The sequence below is a fragment of the Aythya fuligula genome, chromosome 26 (assembly GCF_009819795.1).
Source record: "Aythya fuligula isolate bAytFul2 chromosome 26, bAytFul2.pri, whole genome shotgun sequence".
Classification (NCBI taxonomy): domain Eukaryota; kingdom Metazoa; phylum Chordata; class Aves; order Anseriformes; family Anatidae; genus Aythya; species Aythya fuligula.
In genome coordinates, this window is record NC_045584.1 from 651,477 (window position 1) to 679,170 (window position 27,694).

A 27,694-nucleotide genomic window follows, 5' to 3' on the forward strand; every position below is an offset into this window, starting at 1 on the left:
CTGCAGGAAAAGCGTTTGGGTCCGGAGCGCTGCCAAAGCCCCGTCCTGCAGGAGCAGGTCCCTGGCTGTGGTGCTGGCACGGAGCCGCTGTCCCAGGGGAGCCACAGTGCATGTCGATCGGAGATGTTTTCTGCAGCTCTTTCCGTGCTGTTTTTGCACTGTGCGGCCCCAAAGTGAGCTGGGGACAGCCAAGGGCAGGCGGCTGCTGCTGGGTGCGCGTTCGGCCGGGAGAGGGCAGCTCCTGCCGCAGGCACGGCTGCGAGCAGCACAACGGCGGCTGCGGGTGCTGGAGGATTTGCATTGGGTGCTAGGGGAAATCACCCCAAAAACGGGCCCGGGGCACGGCTGGGCCGGGCTGGAGCAGCAGGTCCCGGCGGTGGGGCTGCCTCAGGGCACGCTGCAGCCTCGTTATGCTGCTGGGGAGCTGTGCCCGTCCGTCCGTCTGTCCCACGCAGCTGCCCGTCCATCCTGCCCGCTCAGATCAGCCACCGGGGCAGGAATCACAGAATCACAGAATTTCTAGGTTGGAAGAGACCTGAAGAGCATCGAGTCCAACCTCTGACCTAACACTAACCAGTCCCCACTAAACCATATCCCTGAGCTCTACATCAAAACGTCTTTTAGAGACCCCCAGGGGTGGTGACCACCACTTCCCTGGGCAGCCCATCCCAATGCCTCACAACCCTCTCGGCAAAGAAGTTCTTCCTAATATCCAACCTAAAAAAAGAGGAGGAATTATCCTCCACCGGTGCTCTCTGGGTGCTGCTGGTAAAACACAGCAAGGAGAAAGACAAATAAAGGCTTGTGAGATGGGAAAGTGGCCAAAAGGCCAGGGCGATGTAGGAGTGAGCGTCTGCAGCCAAAAATATGGGTGATTTCAGCACAATCCCCGGTAAATCCACCTCCTGCAGGCCACGGAGCAACGTCCCGGGAGCAGCTGTGGGGTTGGGGCGTGAGGCAGCCCAGGGCTGGTGTGTGCCCAGCGGGTGAGCACACAGCTGAGGAGCTGCCGTGTTCGGAGCCGGGCAGCAGAGAGCACAGCGGGATTTGGGGCCATCGGCGTGACCCCGGCACAACCGCGCCTGAACCTGTCCAAATCCTCCCCTCCCGCCGCCGATAAGTGGAGAGAACGTGGGCAATGCCCCCAGTTCAGCCCAGTTCAGCCCAGTTCAGCCCAGTTCAGAGGCCGCTGGAGCGTTCCCTGGGCCCGGTCTGGGGGTGACGGGTTGGGGGGGGGCGTTCTGTGGCGTTCTGCTTTATTCGTTATCGTCCCGGGGCGTGAAAACGTGTCGGGGCCGGGCGGTGAGTGCCGGGGGGCGCTGGCAGGGGAAGGAGACGGAGGCAAAGTGTGGTGTAACGGGGACACAGGGGGCTCGGGGGGACTGCGGGCCTCGAGCACCGGGCTCAGGGCACCGGGAGGGGCCGGGAGGGGCCGGGACTCGCTCCCCGGCCTAGGCCCAGGCCCGGCGCCGCTCCCTTCCGCGCCCGTCTCCATGGCAACCGCTTCCCCTTCACCCTTCGCCCTTTGCCCCCGCGGGCGGCTGACGGGCAGCGCTGCCGGCCAATCAGAGCGCCCCGCCGCCCGCCCGAGCGGCAGGGGGGGCGGGCCGCAAACTCCGCGAACCAACCGGAAGCGAAAACCGCCCGCTCGGCTCCTCCCCTTCGCCTCCAGGCCGCGGCCAATCAGCGGCAGAGCGTGCGGGGGCGGGGCCGGCGCGGCGGCCAATGGGAGCGCACGTCGGTCGCTAGGGAGGCGCGAGGCCCGGCCGGGGAGGAGGAGGAGGAGGAGAAGGGAGGGGGAGGGGGGGGCAGCGGCGGGAGCGCGGCGGGGCCGGGCGGGGGCGGGAGGTAAACAAAATGGCGGCGGCGGGCGGGAGGCGGCGGCGCTGAGGGGGCGGCGGGGAGCGGGCTCCGAGCAGGCCCCGAGGGCGCAGCGGGGGCGGCGGCGGCCGGCGGGGATCCCCCGGAGGCCGGGCGGGAGCGGGGAGGAGCGCGGCGGTGGTGGCGGCGGCGGGGCCCGGCCCGGGCCCAGGTTCCGGTTCCTGAGGCCCGGCAGCGGGGAGGGGGGGAACGAGGCCTGCGGCCCCCAGCCCCCCTCCCCTCCCCTCGACTCGGTGGCGGCCGGGGGGGGCGCGGCCCGGGCCTTTCCGAGAGGTTCCCGTGGCTGTGGGGGGGGGCACCGGGCCCTCCCCTCCCCTCCCCGCCCGTGTCCTACCGGGGGGCGGCGGCGCTGCCCCGGGCCCCGCCGTAGAGGAGCCCGGGTGGGGGCGGCGGCCCTGCCCTGCCCTGCCCTGCCCTGCCGCCATCTCCGGTTGCCTGGGGGGGGGGAATGGGGTGCGTGGGGCCGCGGGCACTGGGAGCCGCGTCCCGCTGACGGTGCCCGTGTCCCGGTGCTCGGGGTGGGGGGGGGGGGCACCGGCCGGTTCTGCGTTGTGTGAGCCCAGCCAGAGCCCGAGGGGGACACGCATCATGTGCCAGGCGGAATCGCGGTGCTTGAAGGATGCCCCTGGGAGGTCTCGGTAGGCACCGAAGGCCTCAAACTTTGGTCGGCGTGAGAAGCGAGGGCGGTGGGATTGTTCCCAAAAGCTCCTTCAAGGAAACGTGCTTCCAGCTGCCCAACGGCTGAACACCCCCTGCTGCCACCGCCGTGCCCGTGCGTGGAAGGTGAGGCCGGCCGGGCAGAAACGCTGCCGGTGACTGCGCGCTGCTGGTGATGGAAAGCCACGAGAGGGACTTGGCGCTCGTCTGGTTTCATGCGGTGGCCTGAAGTCCCGGAGGATGACCTAGCACTTCGCTCGACAAACTGGGCCAAGTTCAAGGCCAGGGTGACTTGAAAGAACCCTAGTGGTGGGACCAGGTCGGGAGCGAAGCGCGTCCCAACCTGAGCGTGTCTGGTCACAGAGAAATTCTTTTTAAGAGACCTTGCGTTACTGGAGCAGGCCTGGATCTTTTAGCATCCACTTGAGCTGGAAGCAGCTCGTAGTTCTTGTTTTGTTTTGTTTTTTTTTTATTCATGTTTGTACAATCTTCTGGATCTTTTTTTTCAAGAAGGAGTAAAAGGGAGTGTTGGAAACTCACAAGCAGGATTAAAACCCTGAGCGCTTAAGGAAGGGCGGGTGAAGGAACTTAATCCAGGATGGATATGCAGGAGCCGCAGCAGCTGGGTATGTTCGCCGAGAGCGAGCTGATGTCCGTGGGGATGGACACCTTCATCCACCGCATCGACTCCACCGAGGTCATCTATCAGCCGCGGCGGAAGAGGGCCAAGCTCATCGGCAAGTACCTGATGGGAGACTTGCTGGGAGAAGGCTCCTACGGCAAAGTCAAGGAGATGCTGGACTCTGAAACCCTCTGCAGGAGAGCCGTGAAAATCCTGAAGAAGAAGAAGCTACGCAGGATCCCCAACGGGGAGGCAAATGTGAAAAAGTGAGTAAACGTTCCTGGGGGCTGGGGGTGGACCTTTGCTGTTGTTTTCCAGCTGGAGTTCGGTTGTTTTAGTCAACCACACGGCTCTGAGTTGTGGGAATGCCCCCAAAGTTGTGGGGATTCAGCAAACTCCACCACTGAGCAGCCACGGGGCTGAGGGCGCTCCTAAACTGCCCCATGCCCAGAGCGGGGACAGGGAGCCCGGCCTCAAGGGCAAGGGGGCAGCTCTGCTGTGAACAGGCAGCACGTAACGTGTCTTTTTTTTATGGTATTGCTGCTGAGAAAGGATTCCCGTTTGGGTCCCATGTCAGAGGGGTGAACGGTGCTGCTTTTAGCTGGGTGGGTGCACAAGGAGCCTGCACCAGCACCAAGCGGTGTTTGGGCTCCTGGGGGTGGCCGTTGGTGCTGCCACCCCTGTGGGAAGTGCCCGGGACGTGATCCCGGTGGGCGCAGGGAGCTGTGGATTTCTTCCTGGTTCCACTCCTGCCTAATGGGTTTAGGAAGCAACTCCAGGCTCTTCTCGGTCACTTTCTGCAGCTGTAAAATGGGGACAAGGGTTGTCAACCTCTCCTCGCTGACTCAAGATCTGTGCTTGGAAGGCTCTCCAAGTGCCAGCTCCGTCCCGATTAGTCAGGGCACGAGCAATTAAAACAGGCTGGGGAGCAGCCTGGCGTTAGCTCCGCTCAGGACTCTTACACAAAACTTTCTCTTTCGGCCTCGCGGCCGGCTGCGCTCCCCACGGCGAGCTGTTCGCTGCGGCCCTGCGAGATAAGCGGCTCTCTGCTGCCCAGGGGAGCCTCCTGCAGCCCAAACAAGCCTCTCGCAGGGGTTATCTCGCGGTGGGAGGGAGATCTGGGGCTGTTACGGCCTCAGCTGCGACGTGCCGAGCCTGGAGCCGTGACCCAGCAGCGTCTTGTTTCTGTTTCTGGGGCTGGGTTGAGTTTCCGAGCCCAGCTGGGAGATATTTCACGTCCTGTACCGGGCCCGCTGGCTCTCGGGGCCCTCCTCTAACCTTCAGTGCCAGGCGTGGGGACAGGGCAGCCGCAGGGCCTGGTGCTGGGCCCTCCCCGAGCTGGCACAGGGTCAGGCTAGGAGTAAACCGCTGGTTAATGAGTAACAACAAGGTTCTCGTCTCTCTGGGCGCCCCGTCCCACCCTGCCCCCTTCTCTGGTGTCAGCGTGGCTGCGGAAGGGGAGCTTGGTGCCTTCCTACTGCAACCCTAAACTCCTCTCCCTCCTGGTGGGAAAGGCCATGCCAAATAACAGGGGAGCTTCCTGTTATCAGAGCCCCGGTAATGCTCCCGAGTCCCGAGGTGCACCCTGCAGAGGCTTTATTTATGCCCGCAGCCTGGGAACGTCTCGTTTGGCTTCGTTAAGGCCGCTTGTTAAAGCAGACGAGCCGGGCGCTGCTTTGCTGGGGATGTTTTTCTGGCTCAGCCGCCCTTGCTCCAAAACACGGCGCCGGATCCTAAACGTTGCCTCCCAACGAGGGCTTGCTTCAGCTCGAGTGCCTATTTTGGTCACCCTGTCCTTCTCTCTCTGCCCACCTCCCCGTTTGCTTTATCTTCGTGCTCAGCCGTGAACTTTTTCAGGACAAAACGCCTCATTTTGGCTGAGGCCAGGACCACGCAACTCCAACCTTCCCGGCTCTGTGGGAGCTGCTCCCACGGACTGCAGGGAGGCAGCGAGGGGCTCATACCCTCAGCTCCTGCTCCTGGTGCAGGTTCCCGATGAGGAGCTGCTGCCTGTGTTGGTGCCACCGACCCCCAGCCCTCCCCAGGCCCTTACCTGCACACGGCGGTGCCGCTCGGGATGAGATCTTCACAACCAGCCCCCCCTCAGCTGCTGCCCCTTGAGGTCAGAAATCTCTTCCTCTGCCCCCAGCGCCAGGCTCCTGCTCTCCCCGTGCCCATGGGTGTGTGTGAGCAGTCTCATCCAGGGCAGGGCTCAGGCAGCTGCACTCGGGGTGAGTTAAAGAGTTGGGAGGGAGACTCTAAGGACGTGTTTTCTGTGCTGTGGGACCCCTGAGGGAGTTATCAGCCTGCCCTCCAGGGCTAACGTCTTCCCGCAGAGCTACACACTTGGTAGTGCCCCGGCAGAGGGGCTGAGCGCTTCGGGGGGGTTCTCAGCTCGGTGCCTGTCTGCTGGGAGCCTCTGCCTGGTGTTTGTCCCAAAATTCCTCCTCGTGCAGCTCTGACTGCGGGGATGGAGCCGGTCCTGACCCCAGCCTGATCTCTGTCCTTGGTTTGCTGCCCGTGCAGCTTCCTGCCCCCTGCGTGCCCAGCAGAGACGCGCTGCAGGGACAGCTCTGGGACCCAGGGGTCAGCTGGGCTGTGTTTGGGATTTCTGGTGCGGGTGCTGAGGGTTCAAACCTGAAACCCCTGTCCCTAAATCACCGCGGGGGATCCTCGCGCGCCCTCGGTTACTGCAGAGAGCTGGGGGCAGGTCGGTCAGCCAGGTGGGTCCTGCTGCCCCCAGTTAGCCCAGGAGGGGTTTAGTGGGACCGCCAAGAAGACGACAGGAAATTTGGAAGGCTTTGTCTCCAGCAGCACAAGTTTAATAAAGCCGTGCGCTAATAGCCTCCCATTTTAATTAAGTGTTTGGGACTTTCTGAGCGTGTCCCAAGTGCCTTGTTCGGTACTTACCGCGCTCGGCGATTACTCAGGTTTGAATCTCTGCTCATTACAGCTCCTCGGGGGCCTTGGCTGTGCGGCAGCCCCACGATCAGACACCTCACAGGGCTCTGCACATGGGAGCCGGGCAGAGGACCCGGTGCCCGCGGAGACAGTCCTGAGTGGATTCCTGGGGCCGCGGGGCTCTCGGCTGCACGGGGTCCTGCAGGGTTCAAGGCGCTGCTTTGGAAGCTGCGACCTGTAAAGGGGCAGGGGGGCTGGGCTGTCGGGCACCCCAGGGGTGCCTCCTGTGCCCTGCCGGGGGAGGCTGCTTTTGGGCGGAGGAGTTGGAGGGGAAAGCCGTTCACTGAGCAGACCAGAAGTAAGTTAATCTGCTTTGTGGGGTTTCGAGGACACTAATTTGTAATTAACGCTCACTTCGGCTGCGCGGGATTACAAAATCAATCTGAGTAACTACATAAAGCAGCAGCTGGGTTGCGTAAAGACCGAGCGGGTGATTCTCCGGGCCCTTGTAGCAATTAGCAGGAGCGGTGCCGGCGGATTTAGGGCACGTGCCAGGGCTGGCGTGCGGCGTGGCACCGATCCCTGCGCGGTGCCACCAGCTCCTGGGCCCTGCAAGTGGGGCTCGAGGGGGGCACAGCTACCTGTGGACAAGTAAAGGAGCGTTTGGGATGGGGGTGAGCATTTCTCTGGCTGGGATTTGTGCTGCAGGCCCTCAGCCCTGGCCTGGTTTGGCCTGGAGGTAATATGGGAAAGATCCAGCATCACCTGCAGCCAAACCCTACAAACCTGGGCCTGCAGAGGACCCACGGGAGTCTGAGGAAGGGGCTGGGATGTGATCTCAGGGGTGAGGATCCTTCCTGAGACCCTGCCCTCACTGGAGTGGTCCAGGAAAGAGCATCCCCTTTCCTTGGCACCCCCAGAGCCGTGTGGGACAGGCAGGGGGCTTTGTTAGGGACCGAAAAAAAAGAGCTGCTGGGTCTGGGTGCGTCCGGGTGAGCCTGGGTCTGACAGCTCCCCCCTAAGGGACCTGGCAGTTCTCCCTTCCCCTCTGCTGGGGACAGCTCCGCTCCAAAAAGCTGTGCAGTGTCTGAGGAGTGACAGGGAAAGGAGGCCTCCTGGTGTTAACTGGGGAGGGGGGAAGGCAATGCAGGCACCTCCTGGCGAGGTGAGGCCCGCGTTGCCTGGCGTGGCGAAGGCTGGGAGCGGAGCTGGAGGTGACTGGTGTGTGGCTGCCTCCATTCCTCGGGCGCTTCAGAATGCGAGAGGAGCTAAAAATAGGAGTCCTGCCCTCCGCCCAGCGGGCTGCCTGGCCTCTGCCCCGGAGGTGGGTGGCATTTGGGCTGGGAGGCTCCCAGCGCCGCCCCCGGCCTCCTCCTGGAAACGGGCACCGCGGAAATACCGACGGTTATTTTTTCTCTGAAAGGTGGAAGGAGTCCGTGTGGTGTTTCCAAGCTGTGTTACAGGGAACGAGCTGCTGGGATGGGTGGTTTGAAGCTCCCTGGTGTTGGGAGCTTTCTCTTTGCAGCAGAGTAACCCTCCTGGGGTGTCCCTGCTCGCTGCTGGCCTGCCCCGAGGCCTCGGCCGCCCCCCCCCCTCGTTATTCACAAAGTTCTCAGAGCCACGCCGGTGCTGGCTGAGGTTTCCATGCTAATTTAATCCACTTCAGCCTTTTGGTCATTCCTATAATTAGAGCAGTTGCATCACTTTGCAAATCTGTCTGCCATTTCAACTCACCACCCCGCGGAGCTCTGCCTCGCCACCCCGCCTTTCCGTGCAGGTGCCCCAATTTTTAAAACCCCGTGTGATACAGGAGGAGCGCCGGGGCCGACCTTTGGCAGCGAGACAATACCACGCTGCTCAGGAGTTCCTAAAAGATCTTTTTTTAAAAAACAAACTGCTCGTGTCCCTGCACTTCACGAGCTCTCTGAAGGAGCAGCTGCTGCTTTGACCAGACACGAGGCGTCCCCACGCCGCTGTGCTGGAGCCGAGGGGCGAGGGTGTGCCGTGGGCTCGGGCAGAGGCTGTCCCTTCTGAGGCTGTGCTCCCAGTTCCTTCTAATTCTGCTTCCAAGAGCCCCAGCTGCTGGGACGCAGCCAGGCTTCTCCAAGCTGCTCCCCAGGTGGCAGGAGGGAAGCGCGAAAGGAGCCTGCGAGCAGCTCAGCGCCGGCCCGCGGCCGAGCGGCAGCGAAGCGTCTGCGCCTCCCAGCCCCGCGGAGCAGAACCACCCCGACCTGACCGGCCTGATCCTCCTGTTCCTCCTCTTCGCAGCCGGCCGGCAGGATTTTGCAGGCTGAGTTTAATGTGAAAAGATACTGAAATGTGGTGGTTTGGGGCCGAGTGCAAGATCTCGAGAGACAAAGATCGAGGCGGCTGATAGGAGAGCCACCCGAGGGCCCGTTTCGTGGCAAAGTTCCCTTTGCGTCTGCTCAGCCTCGTACACGCTGAGCACAAAAAAAGGATTCAATTTAAATCTTTGAGCAGTTCGGTCGAGTTAGAACTTGGAAGAAGGCGCTGTTCCTGTCTTTGTTCCCAAGTTCACGGCGTGGTGCTGCTGAGCACAGTGGGCTCCTGCTGCCACCCCTCACTCCTCTGCTGGGTGTATCCCAGCTGGGATCCCTGTCCGGGGAAAACCGAGGGGCTGTGTAGTGTTAACTGGAAGGGTTCTTGGTTTATTCCTGGGCAGTGGCCAGTGGGTATCTTCGTGGGCTAACCATGGGCTAATGAATTCAGGAACGCACAAGACCTGTCAGGCAGCGTGTGCAGGTAACCTTAGGAGAAGCAGCCGGGGCTAACGCAGTTTGAGGTGTAAAAATCCATTAGAAAATGTTCGCTGCGTTCCATAGTAAGGAAATAGCCTTCTAAATTTAATGTTTTTCCCCTTTCTTTTCCTGCAGGGAAATTCAGCTCCTGCGACGATTACGGCACAAAAACGTTATCCAGTTGGTAGATGTATTATACAACGAAGAGAAGCAGAAAATATATCCTTTTCAACACAGTGCTGGAAGGTTTGAATTCTTGTCGTTTTCTGCTGCAGTGCTGAATCATTTTAGTTCTGCTTTTAAGGCCTTGCTGAATGTTTCTTAAGCTTAAAATTACTTCCCCTAGTATTAAACGTATCGCATGGCTGGAATACTTTCCACTAAGTGTGCTTTCTTAAGTTTCCCAGCTTCTCAGTTGGGAAATAAAAATATTGTCCCCAGATTACGTCTGTGGGGCTGGAGCAGGGGGGAACCACCACTGAAATCCTGTGCTTCGTTGTGTGACCTTCAGCAGCTCGGAGATGAAAATAAAGCCGCGGATCTGTCCCGCTGAGCCTCCTGTCCTGTCTGGTGCTGTATGGCAGTGCTTCCTTTCCCTGAAGATGGCTCTGTTTTGATTGAGGCTATGTGAAATCAATTCCTGTAACGTTTTTTCCTTTAGGTTCTTGGCAATGGTTTAGGCATTCTTATTCTTTCCCTCAAAAGAAAGGGGAGGGGAGGGAAATCACTTGTTCTCTGGCACACGGCTGCCTGCAGCTCGCTCCCTTCGTGCGGAGGGGCTGCGTGCTCCAGCAGCGTGCCTCCTCCACGGGCAGTTGGAGCACTCTGCTGCCAGGCAGCCCCACCAAGATAGACAAGCTCCAGAGCCTCCTGCTTTGTTCTTCGTGCGAAAGTCTCTCGTGGTACTGCTGGGAGAGACAGGAAGCTTGTGGTAGCTGTGAGAGAGAGGAAGCACACTGCTCCTGTGCACGGTGCAGAGAGAGAACCCCAGCTCTGGAAGCTAAGCTGGGCCTTGAGATCTGGGTGCATTGCTTGGACTGCAACGTGTGACTGCAGCACGCGGTCCTGCAAGTATTCTGAGCCCCCCTCTGCTGTACGCTGTGCCTCAAGGTGCGGGTGGGCAGCTGGGTGCTTCTGGGGAGCACCCTTTGGCTTGGGCCAGCTCCTGAGCTCCCTGAGCTGATCTGTTGTAGCGCCTTATAAATAGCCACTTTTATTTTTGGCAGTGTTTTCTAAATACTGCCTTCCAATTACAGCACTTCAGAAAACGGGTAACTTAATTGTGTGCTTTAATTAGATCAAATGCTCTGCCACCAAATCATTGATATGAAAAGCATGACAACTTTCACTTGTGTTTTGTGGCCTTAACAGACTGAAGGGACTGTAATTCAATTACTGCCTGTAGAAAGATAGCATTTAATTAATAGGAAGCTGGGATGCTGAAGGAGAGGCGTGTTGAAAAAGAGCCCGAGAGAGACCTCGTGTGTTGGTAACAGGTGATGACAACCCGAAGTGGTCATTCAGAAATGGGTTTTGGCCTCTCTGAGCCCGTGGGGATCTTTCTTACTTTACTAACAGATGTGTTTGAAAAGGAACTAGTTGGTTTTTTGTAGTTTTTATAGGCTGACTTCTGTTTTTTATCTGCTTCTGCACCTCTTTATTCTGGCAGTAACTGGAGAAATTGGGGTTGGGAGAGGGAATTTGTCCATGATTGTGCTTTAACCTCTCTCCAGCTTCTTGTTGGCACTGGCAGTGCCTGTGCAGCATGTTTTCGGATGCGGCAGTACAAGCACTTGTGCAGCTGCGTGGCAAATGGGTTTGGGAGCAGATCCAGCTGAACGGTAACTTTCCCTTTCATTAGGCTGTTCTCTGCAGGTCAGTTCCCTTCCTCGTTTTGCTGTGTAGTCGTGCAAACGCTTGGATTGGTGCCTTGCAGGAAGCTGTGCAGGGCAACATCCCTCCCCTGTACCTCACTCAACTTCTAATTGTCGCTTCCTTCCCTGTTACTCATTAAAAATAAGTCTTAATGTCCAGGATGAACATTACAGGCCCAGTTTCAAATGCTTCAGAAGGGAGGGTTGTGTTTTCACCTGCGTTTTCTGTTGCTGATAAACGTGGCTGAAGCCTGCAGTCCTGTACTTATTCAGCAGACAGTGTTTTAACAAGTCGAGTCAAAGCCTTCAACGATCTTTTTGTTAATAGGAAAGCTGCGATGACTGGATTAAAAATATCAACTACCTTTAGTATTTAATGGGCTGCTCTGCTGACCTGCTGTGGCTGGGAATGCGGAGCTGGTGATGAATGGAGAGCTAATCCAGGCAGAAAATAAACCCAGTTCAATAAGCAGCATCCCAGCTGGCACCCTCCCTCGACAGCTTCTGTTACCAGTGTGTGCAGCGTGCGTGGGAGCAGAACCCTATTGATTAGCAGAGATGAGAGCTTCAGTCGTCTCGGGGCACCGGTAACAGATCTGCTCCAGCCTGGAAGTTCGTGCTGTAATCTGGCTGACCGGCCAGAGGTGGATCGGTCACAAAAGAAGGGGTGAAAAACCAGCCTGGCAGTTAACGAGACCAAAATCAGGTCGTTCTTTGTAGATGAGAACGAGAGCTGGCTTTGGCTTCCCAACAGCTACCCTACGAAATCTCCCATTAGTGTTGTTTTCGTGAATTTGGGAGCGCTGCTCTCACGTCACTGCCATACGAGTAGCCCGTAGCTTTCTTCCACGGTAAGGAATGATAGGAATGAAACCTGGGCTCCTCCTGCTGCTCTTGTGTCTGCTGATTTGCAGGTGGCATCGTGCCCATCACAAAGTCTTGCAGTACTTCAGCATCCCTCTGAAGAGCAGCTCGTATGGGGGGCGTAGCACTAAATCAGTGAGTCTGGGCAGTGCTTTGAGCTCTGGGATGGAATCTTCTATACAAGGGCACCAGCCTTTAGCCCAGATCCCGCTTAAAATGCAGGCCATCTCTTCAGCCTCTCTTGCCTCAAGAGTTAAGGCAGTATCTTGGGAGATAAGCAACTTATTTTAGGCTTAGGTTAAGAAGGCAGCTGCCAGGAATAATTAGTGACCAACCAAGAGCTTTGTGTTGCTGGAGAAGGGGCTGCCCCACAGCCCTGCTTCGCTCTGCTCTTCACCTCAGAGGTGCACTCCCTTGACAAAGCCAGCAGATGTCTCAGGGTCTGTTCCTGAGCCCCTCTGAGCTCTGCCTTTAAAAGCCCTGGGAGAGGAGGGGAGCAGAGGCAGTTCCTGCTCCAGGCGGTTGTGTCGTTTCCTTTGTTTGGCCCCAACATTAAAACTTGAGGAGATGAAAAAAGGAATGTGCTGGAAGGGAATAAATACTAAGAAGTGCCACCAGCTCTTGGCACTTGATTGTAATTTTTTTTTTTTTGTCCATATGGTTTCAAAAAAAGCTTCCCAGCTGTCCAGGGATCCTTTTCCTACTACACGGCTGTGGGGATGGGGTAAGCAGGAGCTGTTAGGTGGTGCCTACAGGAAAGGAAGAACAGCCTCTGGGGGAGGGCATGAGAGCTCACTTCTGCCAGCTGTGGAACAGCCAGGGGCTGGGGAGAATGCTGCAGCCTGCAGCTCTTCTGCTGGGGGGTTAACTTTTTGTTTTTTCAGCCACTTCAGAGAATTGCCTGACTTGTGTCATGTTTATAAGGCACAGCTCAGGCCCTGCTTCTGAAGTGTGTGTGCACCAGGTACCAGCAGCTCCCCAGCTGCAGTCCTCGCGCAGCCTTTGCCTGGGAAGTATTTAACCTTGAAGCTTCCTTAACTCTGCCTTCACGTATATGGTGATGGAGTACTGTGTGTGTGGGATGCAGGAGATGCTGGACAGTGTCCCAGAAAAGAGGTTTCCAGTTTTTCAGGCTCATGGGTAAGTGCAGTTTTGTTCCTTAGCCTGCATCAGCCTCTCCTTGCTGCTATCTCTTGAACTCAGGAACGTGTTCCACTCTCCATTAGACTGCTGGCTGCACTTTAAAGTCAAACTAACTTTGTTTAATAACTACATCTTTTACATCCATGGGGATAAAAACCAAAAAAAAGAATAATGAAACACTGCCAGGGAGAACCCTTTGGTTCTGGGAAGAAAAAGCATCTTGCTATTGAATCTTCCGTTGCTTTTGTTTTGTTTTGCTGCAAGAGGCGCACAGCAGCCTTCCCTGGCCTCTGCTGTAGCTGTCCTTCAGCTAAGATGGGTGCGGTGGGGGATTCTGTGAGGATTTGCCCTATCTAAATGGGGCAAGCCAAACAGTTCAGCGTCAGGAAAAAAGGTTAAAGGTCTTTGGGTTAAGAATTGGCAACATCCAGCATGATCTCTGAGCTTGTTTAGTTAGGCTAATCTGAAGCCCGTTTTAGCATGCAAGTAAAGGAACCTTAAAGTTCTGGAAATGGATATAGGAAGGAGATTATATAAATATCTATATAGATATAAAATCAGTGCAGACCAGCAAGTTTGTAGTCACTATTTTCATGTTCTTAAATGGTGTCTGAGATCATAGAGGGTCTAAGTGAGCGATCGATGCGTTCAGATGGGTGTTGTTTCCTGGATATTATGAGATAAAAAGTGAATGAACAATTGTCGATGCACAATGCTTCTTACATTACAGTAATGCCATGCTAACAGTCTCTGACCATCTGTTACCTTTGCCCAGCCAGTAACAGAAACATAAACCTTCTGCCAACTGAAGGAAACCTCTTTTTCCCCATCCTGTAGCAGAGACAGCTAAGCCACTGAAAGAGCATCTTTTGCTAGCTTAATTTAGCCTAGGCCAGGTCAGGTGTCAGAATTAACTGGCCCGTTTGTGCCTCGTGGTGCCCACACTTTGAAAATGCACGGACTTGTGAGGAGAGCCTCAGCAGAGCCTGAGCTGGTTAACGCACTGGTGCGGAGCTCTGGCAGGTGACTTCTGCCTGCCTGTAAAAGTTCTTTTTTAACACACAACACCTCACTCTCAAATTCCTCAGCGTCAAGTGTTCGTGTACCTACCTTTATCCAATAACGTTAGTCTTTGCTTTAAGCATTATTGGTAATTCACAGTCTTAGTCTCTGGAAGTGCTTGACTTTTTTCTTTTTTTCTTTAATAATTTCCGCAGGTACTTTTGTCAGCTTATAGACGGCTTAGAATACTTGCACAGCCAAGGGATTGTCCACAAGGATATAAAACCGGGGAACCTCCTGCTAACAACCAATGGGACACTGAAAATATCTGATTTAGGCGTAGCAGAGGTATGTGAGAACTGCAGTGAAGTCAGGAGTGTGGGAAGCACAACATTCTAGATTCAGGTCACCTTTGTGGTATCCATTGATTTATTGTGTGTTTAGGCTTCTGTTCTGTTACACTTGCAGAGTGCTCTAGAGTGACTCTGCTGAATCTTTATTGTAACTCTCACAACGTTGTTATCTTGCTGCGGGTAACAGCACAAAACTTCCATCCCGGAGGCTCATAGCAAAGACATTACTTTTAGACAACCCTGAAGTCTGGTGACAAGCTACATCCCCTTACACTTAACTGTATACCAAGAGTGCCTCAGCTATGTAGGAATAGCTCAGGAAGCATCACCAGTGGCATGCAATTGTTATAGTAGCACGTTCTCGTGATGTGTAAGTGGATGTTCAGTAGCAGAGCGTTCCCTGTGTGTGAAATGTTCTACCAGTTACGGTTCGTGTGCCTTGGAATCTGAAACTAATGGCTGTCTTCTGCTGCAGGCATTGCATCCGTTTGCAGAGGATGACACGTGCAGAACGAGCCAAGGGTCGCCAGCATTCCAGCCACCAGAAATCGCCAATGGCCTTGATACCTTTTCAGGCTTTAAAGTAGACATCTGGTCCGCAGGGGTCACGCTGTAAGTGCCTGTGCAGCATCCAGGAGTCGCAGTAAATTGCAAGCCTCCAAACAGCTCGGTCTTGTGCAACCTGCTGTCGTCACTGCTCTTCTGCATGGTGTTGGGGAGTGGGTGTATGCGGTGTGGCCCTTCCTTTGGGGAGCAGACACCCATCCAAAGTGCTTGCAGTTCTGAATAAAGCAATCTCCACTCTGAGTAAGTCTCTGCCAGCCACTTCTCGGCATCTGAGATACGCAGCGACTATAATAATAGAAACCACAAAGCGCTGGTATCTCTAGTATTTATTTTTAAAAGTTTCTTCCGTCCCAGCCTGTCAGGGAGATGTCTTAGTGGTTTTGACTCATGTGAATGAAGAGGCTGCGATAAAGGAAGACAAAGTTAGAAGAAGCATTCCAAATATTCATCCTTTAGTTTACTCTTGTCTGCTCTTGATTTACCTAGCCACGTAAGAATTAAGTTCCTGTTCTGTGTGCTTCTTCTCACACAGCTTCTCCTTCTTTACAGATACAACATTACAACGGGTCTATACCCCTTCGAAGGGGACAATATATATAAGTTATTTGAAAACATCGGGAAAGGCGACTTCACAATTCCAGAGGATTGTGGTCCTCCACTCTCAGACTTATTGAGAGGTGAGTCTCTCAGCTGACTCTAAGAGGAATGGGTAAAACGTGGAGTGCTCAGCTTGTAGACACCAGGGGAGAGCTTCATTCCAAGTATCCTGTGACAGCATGGGATCCTATTAGGAAGGAGGTAGGATTATTTATCTTAGGGTAAAACTCTGGAAGGTCTCGAGCACTGGCACTTTCCTGAGATATGCAAAACCCTCGATGGGTTGCAGTTGTTGCAGACACCACTCCATAAGCAGTTGGTTCTTGCATTATTTTTCTCCTGCTCTCAGCAGCTTTTAGACCTGAAGACGAAGCCCACAAGGTTAAATTTAAAATGGCAAGTGAGAACACTCGATTAAATTCCTTGCCCAAGCTTTCTGTAACAAGAAATACTGAGTACTCAGGTTCTGCTGTCCTTCCTCATCAGCCTCTACCCTCAGTGTGCTTTAGTCCCAGTTGTCTCATCCCTTCCCCTAAATTTCCAGCAGTGAGGGTGGTGGAGCAGAGTGCCCCTTCTCATTACAGACCTGTGGCAGAAACGGGAACAGCACCTTTTGGGTAGAAGAAAGGGGTGGGTTTTTGTGCTTTTGTTCTAGTCACTTGTTGAAATAGTTTCAGGTTCAGCGTTGAGCAGTCTCTCAGCTTCTTTTAAAAGCTGAATGCTTCAAGCAGCAGTTGTGCTGTGTTTAGCAGCCAGCTTGGTGCCTGGTTGGCAGCACTTGGGCGAGCTTCTAGCACATGGGAGATCCCGATCGGAGCTCCTGCTGCCTCTCTAAAGCAGTCAGGTGCAGGGATGCTCCCAGCCCTCAGCGTGGGCTTGCTCCCTTCCCTTTGTCCTCAGCTGCTTGAGACCTGCCTTCAAACATGAAATGAGGCCGCCTCGTTTCAAGTTTATTTTTCTGGTTCTCGTGCTAGGCGAGCAGTTCGGGGTAAGCGTGGGCGAAGGGCTATGGGGCACTGTGAGGAAACTGAGTCAGCTCTGCTTCCTCCTGTCCGTCAGCAGTGTCATCAGGTCTGCTCGGAACACGGCTGTTTGCTGCTCCACGGGGGCTGTGTGCTGCGCTGTGTCCTCTGCAGGGGGACGGCGCTCTCGTGCTTTGTGGCTAGCCAAAATGTTCAGAGTTTCGAGGCATTTATGACTGCGCTTTCCCCTACAAGTAGCACCTGCTGTGGGGCTGCGAGGGGCTGCAGCCCGGACCCGCAGAGCCCTGTCCTGTGGCGCTGTGTGCCGGGCTGTGGCAGCAGGTGGTGCTGTCTGTCCGTCTGCCTGCTGCCGGCGGGCTGCGGGGGCTCCTCTCCAGCCCCCCACCTCCCAGGGGGTGGCAGACCCCCTGCAAGCCTCGTCCTGTGAGGCTGTCTTAGCTTCTCCTGCCCCGCAGCGTTATGAAATGTCTCCTTTCCAGGTGTTCCAAGGAGCAGGAACCAGCCCCAGCAGCTTTCAGAGCATTATGTAAGGCACAGCTACGAGCTGCAGCTGCTGCCGCGGCTGCTCTGCTCAGCCTAACGAGGCTGCTGCCGGCTGCCCAGCACTTCTGACTGATGGTTTGTGCCCTGTGCCCCGGGGAACAATGTCCTGATCTACGTGTGGTGCTTGACTTGTGAATGCTGGCTCAAAACGCAGCGTTTTTCTGTCTTTTTTTTCAGCTTGGGAATTGCCCCTGTAGTCCAGCAGCCCGTCGAGGCTGGCAGCCGGTCTGCTACAGCCGCCTGCAGAAATCGTTGGGGGTTTGCCATCAGCCTCTCTGCTGCACTTAGCTTTGCCCCCCAGGGAGAATGAGCGTGGCGGTTGTTCTTTCTTTTCTTGTCCTGAGGATATTGATAGCTCCAAACCTTATGCTTCATTAGCAGATCAACTCCCTCCTGTTCCTTCTCCATCCCCTGGGTGAGGCCTGGAGTCAGAATCTCTTTTCCTTCTGCCTCACTTCAAACAAGGCGCCTCACAGCTGATGCCCTTTGTCCAAAACTGTTCATCTCTGCCAACTTGTTGGAGTTGCTTCCTTCATCCTAGCCACGTCCTCACCCCTTTTGTCTCTGGACCCTGTGGAGATGCCCAGTGCCCTCCACCCTGCGGGGTGCTGAGCAGCCCCACAGCCCGGCCGGCAGCAAGGCGTGGGCTGAGGCCTTGTGGTGGCGATCCTACGTAGCTATGGTGACAAAACCAGGGTGCTTTATTTGGTTCATGCTTTTCCTCCAGAACATCTGCATTTCCTGGTAGGTGCCTGCTGCTGCTGCAGCAGGTTGAAACTGATTCAAAGCCTACGGATCAGATGCTGTCAATGGCTGGCTGATGCTGTTCTACGAGCTGCACAGACACCCACAGCTCAGCTCTGTCTTGCTGGAGCCTTTAACCTTTGCAGTGCTTCTGAAAGGCTCAAAGCACTCTGCAGTGCTGCAAGCGTTTGCTGCCTTCTTATTGTGAGGCAGAGTTCAGCGTGCTGCAAAGTGCTTGTTTCCTCTGTGGCTATAAGCTGCGTTAACCAGAGTGCCAGGCTGGCTGGGAAACAAACTAGAGCTTGCTTCAGAAGCAGTCCACCAAAGAACAGAAACCTCAAAGTGGTGTTTTTACTTTTTTTCCCCTTGGGCTTATTTTTGTTTGTATGTTCTACTTTCTAGTAAAAGCAGAATGTAGAGGGCCTAAAAGCTTCTGTTTCACTTGGCTTGTGAAGAGACTTGCATGGCAGTGTGCTTCAGCTGGTTACTTGGGATGCTGCCCTTCTTTTTGCCTCCCTGATCAGGAATGAAGCTTTATTTATACATCTCACCGATGGGAAGGGCTGGTACGGCTCTGCCTTCTGTGTGCACAGTCAGAAGAGATGTGTCGAAGTGGAAGTGCTCAGCACTAAGGTTCTGACAACATCTGCATGTGACTTACCAACTCCATGCAGCTTGCTTCTGAGCAGGAAAAATGAGCAGGGTCAGCTCTGCCTCTTGCAATCCGCTTTTACCAAAGGGAAGTTCTGAGGCTGCAGCCTCTGCGTTAGGCACCTGGGGTCGTTTCCAGGCTGTGGCTGGGGACAAGTGGCTTGGTTTGGGTTGGTTCCTCAGCGCTTTTTCTGGTTTCTGTGTAGTTGCCGTGACCTCACCTCACAGGGATAAGAGGATGTGTACCCTGCTGACTGGGATGATTTAATCCTGTAGTAGCAGGGAGTCCCCAGGGCCAGCAGTCAGGCAGGCTGGTGGCTATAACTCAGCCAGCGGCAAGGCTTCTGCATGTGCATCATCAAAGCTCCCAGGTCTGCCTGCAGAGGGAGTTTCTGGTCAGAGCACTTGGTTGTGTTTGTGGAGGATGGAGGAGAGGGAAAAATCCCCGTCTCATTTTACAAATTGGATGTTTTCTGCTTTATATTGATGGCTTAAAATGTTGCTCTGAAATAAAACCCAGGATGAATTCAAAGTATAGCTGTTAGATTTCTTCCTGCCTCTCAGAAAACATACCTCGGATCGTGCTGTCTGCTTAAAAAATATATTCTACCATGTGAGCCAATGCTGTGCTCGTTCAGGATTATTAAAACGTGTGGGCTGGAGTCTGTGACGAGGAGCTCAAGACAGGTTTGTGGTCTCCAGTGTTCGCATTACCGCTTGATGTAATTTGAAAGGGTTTTGAGGCTGCCGGGGTGCTGTAATGGGCATCATCTCCCATGTATGGGCACAGCGACTCCTCCCGAAATACCAGGGGAGCAGAGGTTTGCGAGTCAGGCATCCTCCTGAAGAATCTCCCCGTTGCAGCGTCTCTTTGCTCGCAGATAAACTGCATGGAAATCTTTACCGTAAATGGTAGAGATGTGTGGCTGCTGTGGGCAGACGCTCTGAGATGACTTGCCTGGTGAATAGTACATGATGTTTTGTCTTCGAGTCTCTTCAGTGCAGGACTTCAGCCACAGGCCTGCCATGAGTGAGTCACGCCGAACACACGAATGTACATTTTCAGGGATTGGATGTTCTGTTTTCGTTTGAACGCTGCCTGAAATGCAGCCCTTTTCCTTTAAGGAAATATTTTTTGCTCCGTTACCTTCTTCATGCCTTTTTAATTGCTTGTTTGAGAACAATACAGCTCTGCACCACAGCTAGTGGTAACCAGTGCTGCCAGGCCCCTTTTAATAATTCACCTTAGAGCCTTATCCTCTGCTTGCACCGGTTTCATCTGGTAAATGCCTTAAATTTCTGTTAGTCCTGTCATTCTTTAAACAGCCTTTGGAGGGATGCATATTTATTTTTTCTTTAGCCAAAGCAAGCTGCTATGATGAGGGTGCTCCAGCTGGAAATGGTCCTGGGTGACCTGCTCTAGTGGACCCTGCTCTGAGTAGGGGGTTGCACAGGATCATTCCCAGAGGATCGTGCCAGCCTCAGCTGTCCTGGGACTGAGAAGGCTGCAGGGACTCCTACAGACAGGCTGGAGTAGAGAAGAACTTGGAACTTGCCCAGTGAAAGCACTCTGCTGCTGTACTACAGGTGTTGCAGCACTTTGCGGGCCAGCAGCATTCAGGATCAATCCTTTCTCTGCTGAAGATGGCTCAAATGCATCTCCCCTGCCTCTCACCCTTACCGTAAGGCCAGCTCAAAATACTCTCCTGGTGGTGGTTCTCGCTAGCAGCCGAGCTGTTCAGCTCTTGGCACTGCCACTAGCATTAATCACCTCCTGCCACTTAATCCCAGTTCTGGTCTGGAGCTGCAGCCTGGGCTGCTGCTTGTTTGCAGGGCTTTATTCTGCTCGGGGGAGAAAATACCCAGAATGAGGAGCTGCTCCTGAGCAGGGAGCTCCCATCAGCTCAGCCACGAGGTGGTTTTATGGTTTCAGCAAGGCAAGTGACACGTTCCTGGTGTGCTCAGTCCAAAGCTTTGAATGCTGAAGGCTCAATTGCCTTCAGTTCAGGTGGCCACATGCTTGCGATGCACCCGGCCTTCTCTAACCTGGGGAAGTCTTCCCAGGGCTTGTTTTTGTTTTTTAACCTACTTCATACTGCTGAGCAGTAGCGATGCCACCTGCTTAAGGCTAGTAGTGCCGTCAGCAGCACTGATAAATCTTCTCAAATTGCCATGGGAAACGGTGCTGGTTTCTGAGGGGAAGGTGACTTCAGTGCTTTCACACCATCTTTTCCTGCCCATCCTCTATAGGCTACAACCGATCTAAATAAACCCTTATCTGCTGAAAAATCTCCTTCTTTTTAAAGATAAGAAATTATTCTCAAAAGCTTATTTCCTAAGCGTGTGCTTGTTGAGTGACCGAGCCTTGCAGAAGTGCCCGTGGGGACACACACAGTGGCTTTCTGTCTTCTTTACGGTAGAATCGTTACTGGTAGTAACACGACACAAACGGAGCTGACAGGGAAGATCTTCTGAGTCAGCCTTGATCGCGTGCGCTGTTGGCTGCTTTCTTCTAATATCATTGTTCAAGAGTACTGCAGAAAACCATCTGCAAGGTCCTTGCAACTTCTTTGAGTGCCCCTTGTCCCGCCGTTCGCTCTGCCAGCTCTGCTCTGCTTCCTGGCCTTTCTTCTGGTTGCTGGAGATGGGCTGCTCCCGTTACTACCTCTTCCCCAAACCTTCCTCTTCGTGCTGCCTCTGCAGGGCTCACTGGTGGGTTCATCCAACACACGCAGAACCGCTTGTAATGTGCAGCAGCAGGAGTTCAACGTCCACCAGGTGAATGTGGTCTTGGGAGCTTCATTGGAGGGATCTTGGGTGCTTGGATGAGCCTTGTTGGGTCCCACTGGCTCGTCTCTGACAAATACAGCAAAACTTCCTTCTTTATTTCCTTCTGTCGAGTTGTGCTTTTTAAAGATAGTGGAGCGGAGTGGGCATCTCATGAGTCTGCTTAAGTAATCCACCCCCTTCTTTTGTAGGGCGAATACAGATGAGCTATTTTTTTCCACCCTCCACTCTCTTCACCCTAATCCCAGTTATTTCAGCAGCTGATGCCAGGAATCAAACTTCTGGCTAGGACAAAAAGACGGCTGATAGGATGGACAGTAGGATTGCTTGTTACTTCTCGCAGCTGTACTTCCAGAACAGGATTTCACTTCACTGTGGAGTTTCTGGGGTGCCAAGCAGCTTTACATATGCCGTGCCTCTTCCCCAGAAAGTTCAGTAGTGTTACCCCTGAAATGCAAACCCTGCTGCTCTTTGCCTAGAGACGTGCTTGGGCGTACGATCTGGGGCTGTACGAGTCTGCCCCACAGTGTGAGGGAGGGAAAGGTCGTGTCTGCACCACAGGTGGGGAAAATGAGGAACAGATTGAGCAGGCAGCCAGCAGTGGAGTTGGGCCTTTGTGCTGCCCTCCCTGTGACCGATGGAGCAAGGTAGAGGCTCCAGGAGGGCCGGACACATCGCCTGCTGTTGGGGCAGGGTGGTGGGAGGGAAGGGCAGAGCTTTATGCCTCCTGTCTTCAACTTGGCTGAGAGCATCTGTGATCACACCTGGACTTTTTTTTCCTTCTTTTCAGGGATGCTTGAATACGACCCAGCCAAGAGATTTTCAATACAGCAGATAAGGCAGCACAAGTGAGTGTTCGGCTTCTTCCTATTAGTCATTCTCTTTCTGCTTCTTATGCTAATGTACCTGTGCTATTGCTCTCAACTCATTTTTCCTTTTGACAGCAGACACATGGAAGTCACTAGATATCCTTCCTCCAGCTCTGCTGGTGCTCTGGCAACCTCTCCTTGGCTTTTTTTTCCCCTCCTATTAGAGCATCCGGTTAAAGCATTTGAATTGCTAACCGGCGAATAATGAATATGTTGAAAATATGTTTCTAGTGCGACTGGTTCTTGATAATTGAGGGTTCTGGATAATTTGTTTCAGAGGCCAGCTAGTACTAATGGAGCGGAGGAGCAGGGGCTCCTTACAGCTGGGTTATTGAACGAGGGCTGTTGAGGAGCGTGTGTTAGTTCTGGGCTTCTGGACAGTCTGGTGACAGAAATATCCCTTGGTCTTCGCTCCAGATGGAAGCAGTATGTGGAAAACTGTTCCAGGACAATGTTGTTTTTTTTTTTTATTTTATTTTTCTCTTTAATGTCATACTCCTCCTTCCCCCATATCCTCCCCCTTTATCCTTGCCATTGTCTGAGGGGGGGGGGGAGGCCCCGTTATCTCTGAGGAGTTTTTTTTTTTAAAGGATCTGTTTGAACATGCTGCCTCTAAGCAGAGATTTCCTGGGCGGATAAAAGTACAAGAACAAAAAGCATCATAAGGATGCTTCAGCGCGGAGGCTGCATTAGCTTATCTGCTATTTGACTAGGAAGTGCTTCTGAGGACATGCAGAGCTGCCTGCTGGACCGCAGCTGCTCGGCAGAGGTCCTGCCTCCAAGCCTGCCCAGAAAGCTTTTGGGAACCTTGTAAAAACAAGGCTCTGATCCTAGAAGGCAGCGGGCCTGCTTTGTGCTGCCCGCAGTCAGCACGAGCGCTATTTTCCTCCTGTTTCTCTGAAAAAAGCAGCAGCGGTAGCTGTGTGCTGTCAGATGGTGATCCCTGGGAGATGTTATGGCACGGGAGGCATCTGCAGGAGCCCCAGAACAAAACCAGCCAGGCTCGAACTGCGCTGGTGTGGTGCCGAGGAGCAGCTGCGGCTACCCCTGACTAAGATCAAAGGGGCTGGGGGCAGGTCTGATGTAGCTGCCTGGTCAATTAATTAAGCAGGCAGGCTCTTTTAATAGCAGCCAAGCGCCGTGCATTGGTTGTTTCAGCAGCTGTGGGAGGTGATAGGAGCAGGCGTTTGCTTTTTGAGGGTGCCCTTCCCCGTGCACATGCTTCCCAGTAAGAGTGGGCCGTGAAGGGGGCTGCTGGGGGCTGGCCTCTCAAATGCTGCGTAGCATTTGGGACCCCGAATGGAGCTGATCCTCAAAACAAGAGCTCCTGCTGTTGCTGACTTCCCTCTCCCATCTCCCACTGAGGACTGGAGGCTTCAAGATGTACAGTGAAGCACTGTGTGCTGTCGTACTGGTATGAAGTGGTTCTGTTCATTGCAGCTGGTGGCAGGGTGATCAGCCTGCCACACGGCCAACCCCTGCTTTGCCAGGGAGCACTGGAGAAGCGTGGTAAGAATGAACTCCGTGGAGCAGGTTAGTAGGTACCGAGGAAATCACCGAAAGCACTTCAAATCACTGACAGCAGTTTCTTTCCTATCAACGCCGTGGGTCCAAAGCGTGCTGTGAGCTGCCCCTAGGTGCAGCTCAGCGCCGTGGTTCTCGTGTGCTGCTGTCTGCCGGCTGTTTGAGCTGCTTCTCCAGCTCTGTACTTGGTTTTACACCTCTCCCTTGTGGCAGGGAGCTTTTGCGTCAGCTTTGCCCAGCTGGAAGCAGGGAGGTTTCTCCAGAGGCCCTGCCTGTAGTGGGAGAGCAGGAGAAACTGGAGCGTGCCTCTGGCACGGAGGGCAGCCGCTTCCCCGCGCTGCAGAGGCACAGCCGCCCTCTAATTGGGCCCGGCTGCTGCTGGGGAGGCTTTAATCTCCGAGCACGGAGAGGGGCTGAGGAGAGGCTCTACCTGCAAACACAGGAGCGTTTCCAAGGCTTAGTCTCTTATTAGTTTTCTGTGAGCTTAGCCAGTGCTTCTTAACAGGCTTTGCTCCCCTATTAGTAATTGCCTCCTTCCTCCTGCTGTGGCATCCTAATAATTACATCAAGCACAGCAGAGCTTGCAGCCTTGGGCTTTGGACGTGTCTGTCCCTCTGCTTTTTGTGGAAGAGCATCGTGCTAAAGAACGCAGCGCTTGGTTCTCGTCGCTTTTCTCTAAATAGATGAGAAGCGTGGCCCTTGTGCTTGGCCTGCCCCTGGTTTATTTCAGTGAACAAAGCGAGCAGAGGGCCAGCAGGTAGCCTGTCAGGGGTCGTCAGAGGGTTTTTCCAAAGCATTTTAGTAGGAAGAGACTTGATTTCTAGAGTCCTTAGCTTTCTAGTCGGGGAGGGGGAGTTATGGTCATTGGTGCCCTGGGGTTCCTCTGCGCTCCTACAAGGACAGCGTGCGTTGGGGTGCAGGAACTAGGCAAGAAGCAGAGCAACCTACCTGGGCTGCCCTGCTGAGGTGGGAGCTGGCTCAAGGCAGGGTTACCTGGTACCTTCCTGTGCTGCTTGAAGTCTCCTTTTGTGTTTGAGCTGATGTCACTGACAGCTTGCAGTCCTGCCACTCCTCCCCTTGTTCCTGTAGCTACTCCAGATGCCTTTCCCTTGTAGTGACAGCCCGACCTGAAGCACTCTGCAGGAAGAACCTGCTTCGTTCTCTATCTTTATGCTTTTCTCATCTCCTCACTTCTGTAGTGAACTCTTGCATCAAATTCCCATCTCAGCACTGTTTTAATTGAGCTGGACCAAGCTGACTTAGCCCGTTCTATGACGAGGTTTGCACAGCCTTTGGAAGCAACGTGTGCAGTGCAGACCCAGGAGTGGTAAATGGAAATGCATTAAACCTCCCTCAGCCTGACATCTGAGTTTATGAACTGCCAGAAGCTGCCCCCGAATAACAATGGAAGAGCCTTGAAGCCCGCTCTTCCCAGAAGGATCTGGGTAGGATGATGCTCAATGAAAGCTGACACTTTGAGCTCACCTCCGTGAGTATTTTGTGCTCCCGGGCGGGGGTGCAGGGCGGTGAAGAAATGCTGCCAAGAGCCGGGGAGTGAGCAGCCTGCTCCCTACAGATTATTCACCGTCTCCTCTCTACCTTGTGCTTTTGCTGAAGGGCTTAATGCTCGTACACTGCATTTCCTAACTAATTCACTGACCCTGCTGCAGCACTTAAAGTGATGAAGTGGATGCAGAATTCTACCTCTGTCCCTAGTTTCCAAGGCAACCATCTTGCCTTCCTTCTCCAGAAGTGTCACACTTAATTTGTTCAGTCATAGATACGTTTGCGAGAGCTTACAGCAGGAAAGGGAAGGCGCTTCCACCTCTCATTAGCAGAGGTGCAAATGAACTCACGGGGCCGGAGCTGCCTCCTGACCCCCGGGCGGTGGTGGCACCGTCCTGGGCTCACCCAAGGTCCTCCCGTGGAGCTGCAGCGAGGCTGCTGGATGCTTTGTGCTCTTCAAACCCTTGGGAACCCACCTTTGGTGCCACTGGGGATTCCTTCGCAGGTGCTGAGCATCTCCTAGACTTCAATGTCTGGTTTTAGGGAGGGAGAGGGGTTTCCCTTACCCTGCGCTGCAGCGTGGGTACCGAGGGGCTCTTCCCATCCCTCATCTGCGGTGTCACGCCGTAACTGCCCTCCCTGTGGGGGGACACAAGCTCTTCTCCTTTCCCTTCCTGCTCAGGCATCTGGGTCTGTCTCACTTCCCTGTGGCAGGCGCATGGGAGGGAGTCTCTGGTTCCTCTGCCCACGTCTTGCAGATCAGTTTTGTAACGTGGCTGTCTGGTGTGGAAGCAACGCCGGTCTCCATCTGTGCACCCAGCACCTCTCCTGTTTGTAGGACTCTGAGCCGTGCCCTCTGGGTCTGGCATCAGCTGGGGGAAATGGCTCCTCTTACCTGGCACTGCTCCTCTTACCTGCTGCTGGCTCTTAACGGACCTGGCTTGAGAACCTGAACACCTTCTGATGTCCCAGGAGCTGAGCAGTGGCTGCAGGGACCTCCTGCCCTGGGCCTTCTGCGTCTGCCTGCACAGGGCTGGCAGTGACCGTGACCTCCACGGTGCCACGGGAGGTGACAAATGGCTCATAGCAGGTCCTCGCTGGCAGGATGGTGAGCTGCAGCTTGGGATCTGGTTTCAGAGGGAATTGTCCGTACCCCAAACAAGCAAACTGCAGTGCTGGTGGCCTAGAATGGGAAATGAATTAGCTGCAAGTGTGGAAGCTGCAGCTGTGCTTACCCGGTCTTATTTTAACTGTGCTTGTACCAGAACTTGGACAGAGTTGAGTGGTGACTTCTGGTAAAATTTGGGCTTGGGAGCTGCAGACCACACAGGATCACTGTGCTTCAGTCAGCCCAGGTCCCTTTTTTCATTCAGCCCTTGACCCTTGCTGTTTAGCTCCCCGTAGATTAGAGCAACTCAGGCCACTGCTGCTTAACGGGCGGGATCACGATTCCTGTTTGTGCTTCATGGGCTCGCTACACATCCGTGGAACTGCTTGGGAATAAAGGGGTTGCTCAGGCAGCAGCACGCGAATCCAGCCCGTGTTTTAGCGTTGGTGGGGAAGGCAGGGTGAGGGAGGGACCTCATCTCTGCGGCTGCTGCTTGGCTTAGGCAGTGGGCAGCAGCATCTCGAGCCAGATCAGGGCGTTTGGTGGAGCCAGTGGTCCTCAGCTGAACAGCAAATCTCCACTAATCACATTTAGCGCCGGTATAGGAAGCAGCATCCCTGCCCCTGCTGGAAAATTGCTTGCCAGGAAATACTCTGCTACTCCAGAAAGAATTGCTTCAGGCTCCTTCCAAGAGGTCTTTGATTTTCTCAGAACTTCAATGAATTTCACCGCTCACTCTATAGCCTCATTACCATGTCTGCATATGCAAGTATTTGAAATCACCTCCCAGAGGATGGGAGCGTGATGACTGGAGTACAGTGATTCAGGTTTCAGCTGTTAATAAAAACCTATTTTTACTCTCCTGGTAAGTAGGACAGAAGGAAAGAAAGGCAGAGCTGAAATACAGCAAAATAAAAACACGCTGCTAGGGACTTGTAGGCTTTCTCCCTTTAAAACCTTCCCTTCCCTGGCAGGCGTTCTGATCTCATTTGTCCTGCGTGTTCCTTTCTCCTCAGGTCCCTGGCATTTAGCTCGCTTCCCTCTAGCTCCAGTGCCCCTGGCAAAAAATAGCTGCTGATTGTGTTGGGTCTTCTGTTCCTGTGCGAGATGATCCTGCCAGGCTGGAGCAGCCTCGGCTGCGTTTGCTGTCTTGGCAGTCGCTGCCTTGATGAAAGCAGTCTCCCAAGTAAAGGAAATCAAATGATCGAATTAGGAGCGTGGTGTGCCATGCGCAGCTCCGAGGAAGCCAGCCGCAGGATTTGCTGAAGCTCTTGGCCCAAATCAAGTTAGGCTGGACCTGCTCGCTTCCTGCTAGGCCGGGAGCTGGGCTGACCTCTTGTTTCACTCCTGGAAGGCCACTGCAGGAACCAGAGGGCAGATCTGGCAGGTGCCTCCTGTCCCGTCCTTCCTGCAGAGGACCCACGGGGCAAGGCGTAAGAAGCAGCCTCAGGTGCCTCCGTGTGGCAGCCTCCTGGGGCAGCAGAACAAAACCCCAGGACAGGAGGGGAGGGTGCCTGTGGGTGTGCTGGGACCCTGCTATGGGAGGACAAAAGCTGTGAAAGGCCGCCCACCTGGCTGCGGAGGTGCTGACGTGATGCAAGCCTGTCGGGCTCCTCGTTTAATTAGGGCTGATACCTTCAGTGGGCAGGCGGTAGCACTGTGCCTACTGGGTTTAATGGTAATATGGATGAAAAGATAAAGTGTGGAGCATCTTCACTCTCATCTTGAGAACTGCCTGTTAAAGGGAGCTTGGGAGCAA

General features: G+C 54.4%; 1 protein-coding gene across 1 annotated transcript in view; it reads left to right on the forward strand.

The window, feature by feature from the left end:
* The first annotated feature begins 2,404 nt into the window (after positions 1 to 2,404).
* STK11 (serine/threonine kinase 11) overlaps positions 2,405 to 27,694 on the forward strand; it is a 34,461-nt gene continuing 9,171 nt past the window's right edge. The window contains exons 1-7 of the mRNA XM_032203487.1: positions 2,405 to 3,426; positions 8,956 to 9,039; positions 12,609 to 12,698; positions 13,919 to 14,051; positions 14,532 to 14,668; positions 15,173 to 15,300; positions 21,719 to 21,776. Coding sequence (XP_032059378.1) covers positions 3,137 to 3,426; positions 8,956 to 9,039; positions 12,609 to 12,698; positions 13,919 to 14,051; positions 14,532 to 14,668; positions 15,173 to 15,300; positions 21,719 to 21,776 — 920 coding nt within the window. The 5' untranslated portion in view covers positions 2,405 to 3,136. The remainder of the gene's footprint in view (positions 3,427 to 8,955; positions 9,040 to 12,608; positions 12,699 to 13,918; positions 14,052 to 14,531; positions 14,669 to 15,172; positions 15,301 to 21,718; positions 21,777 to 27,694) is intronic.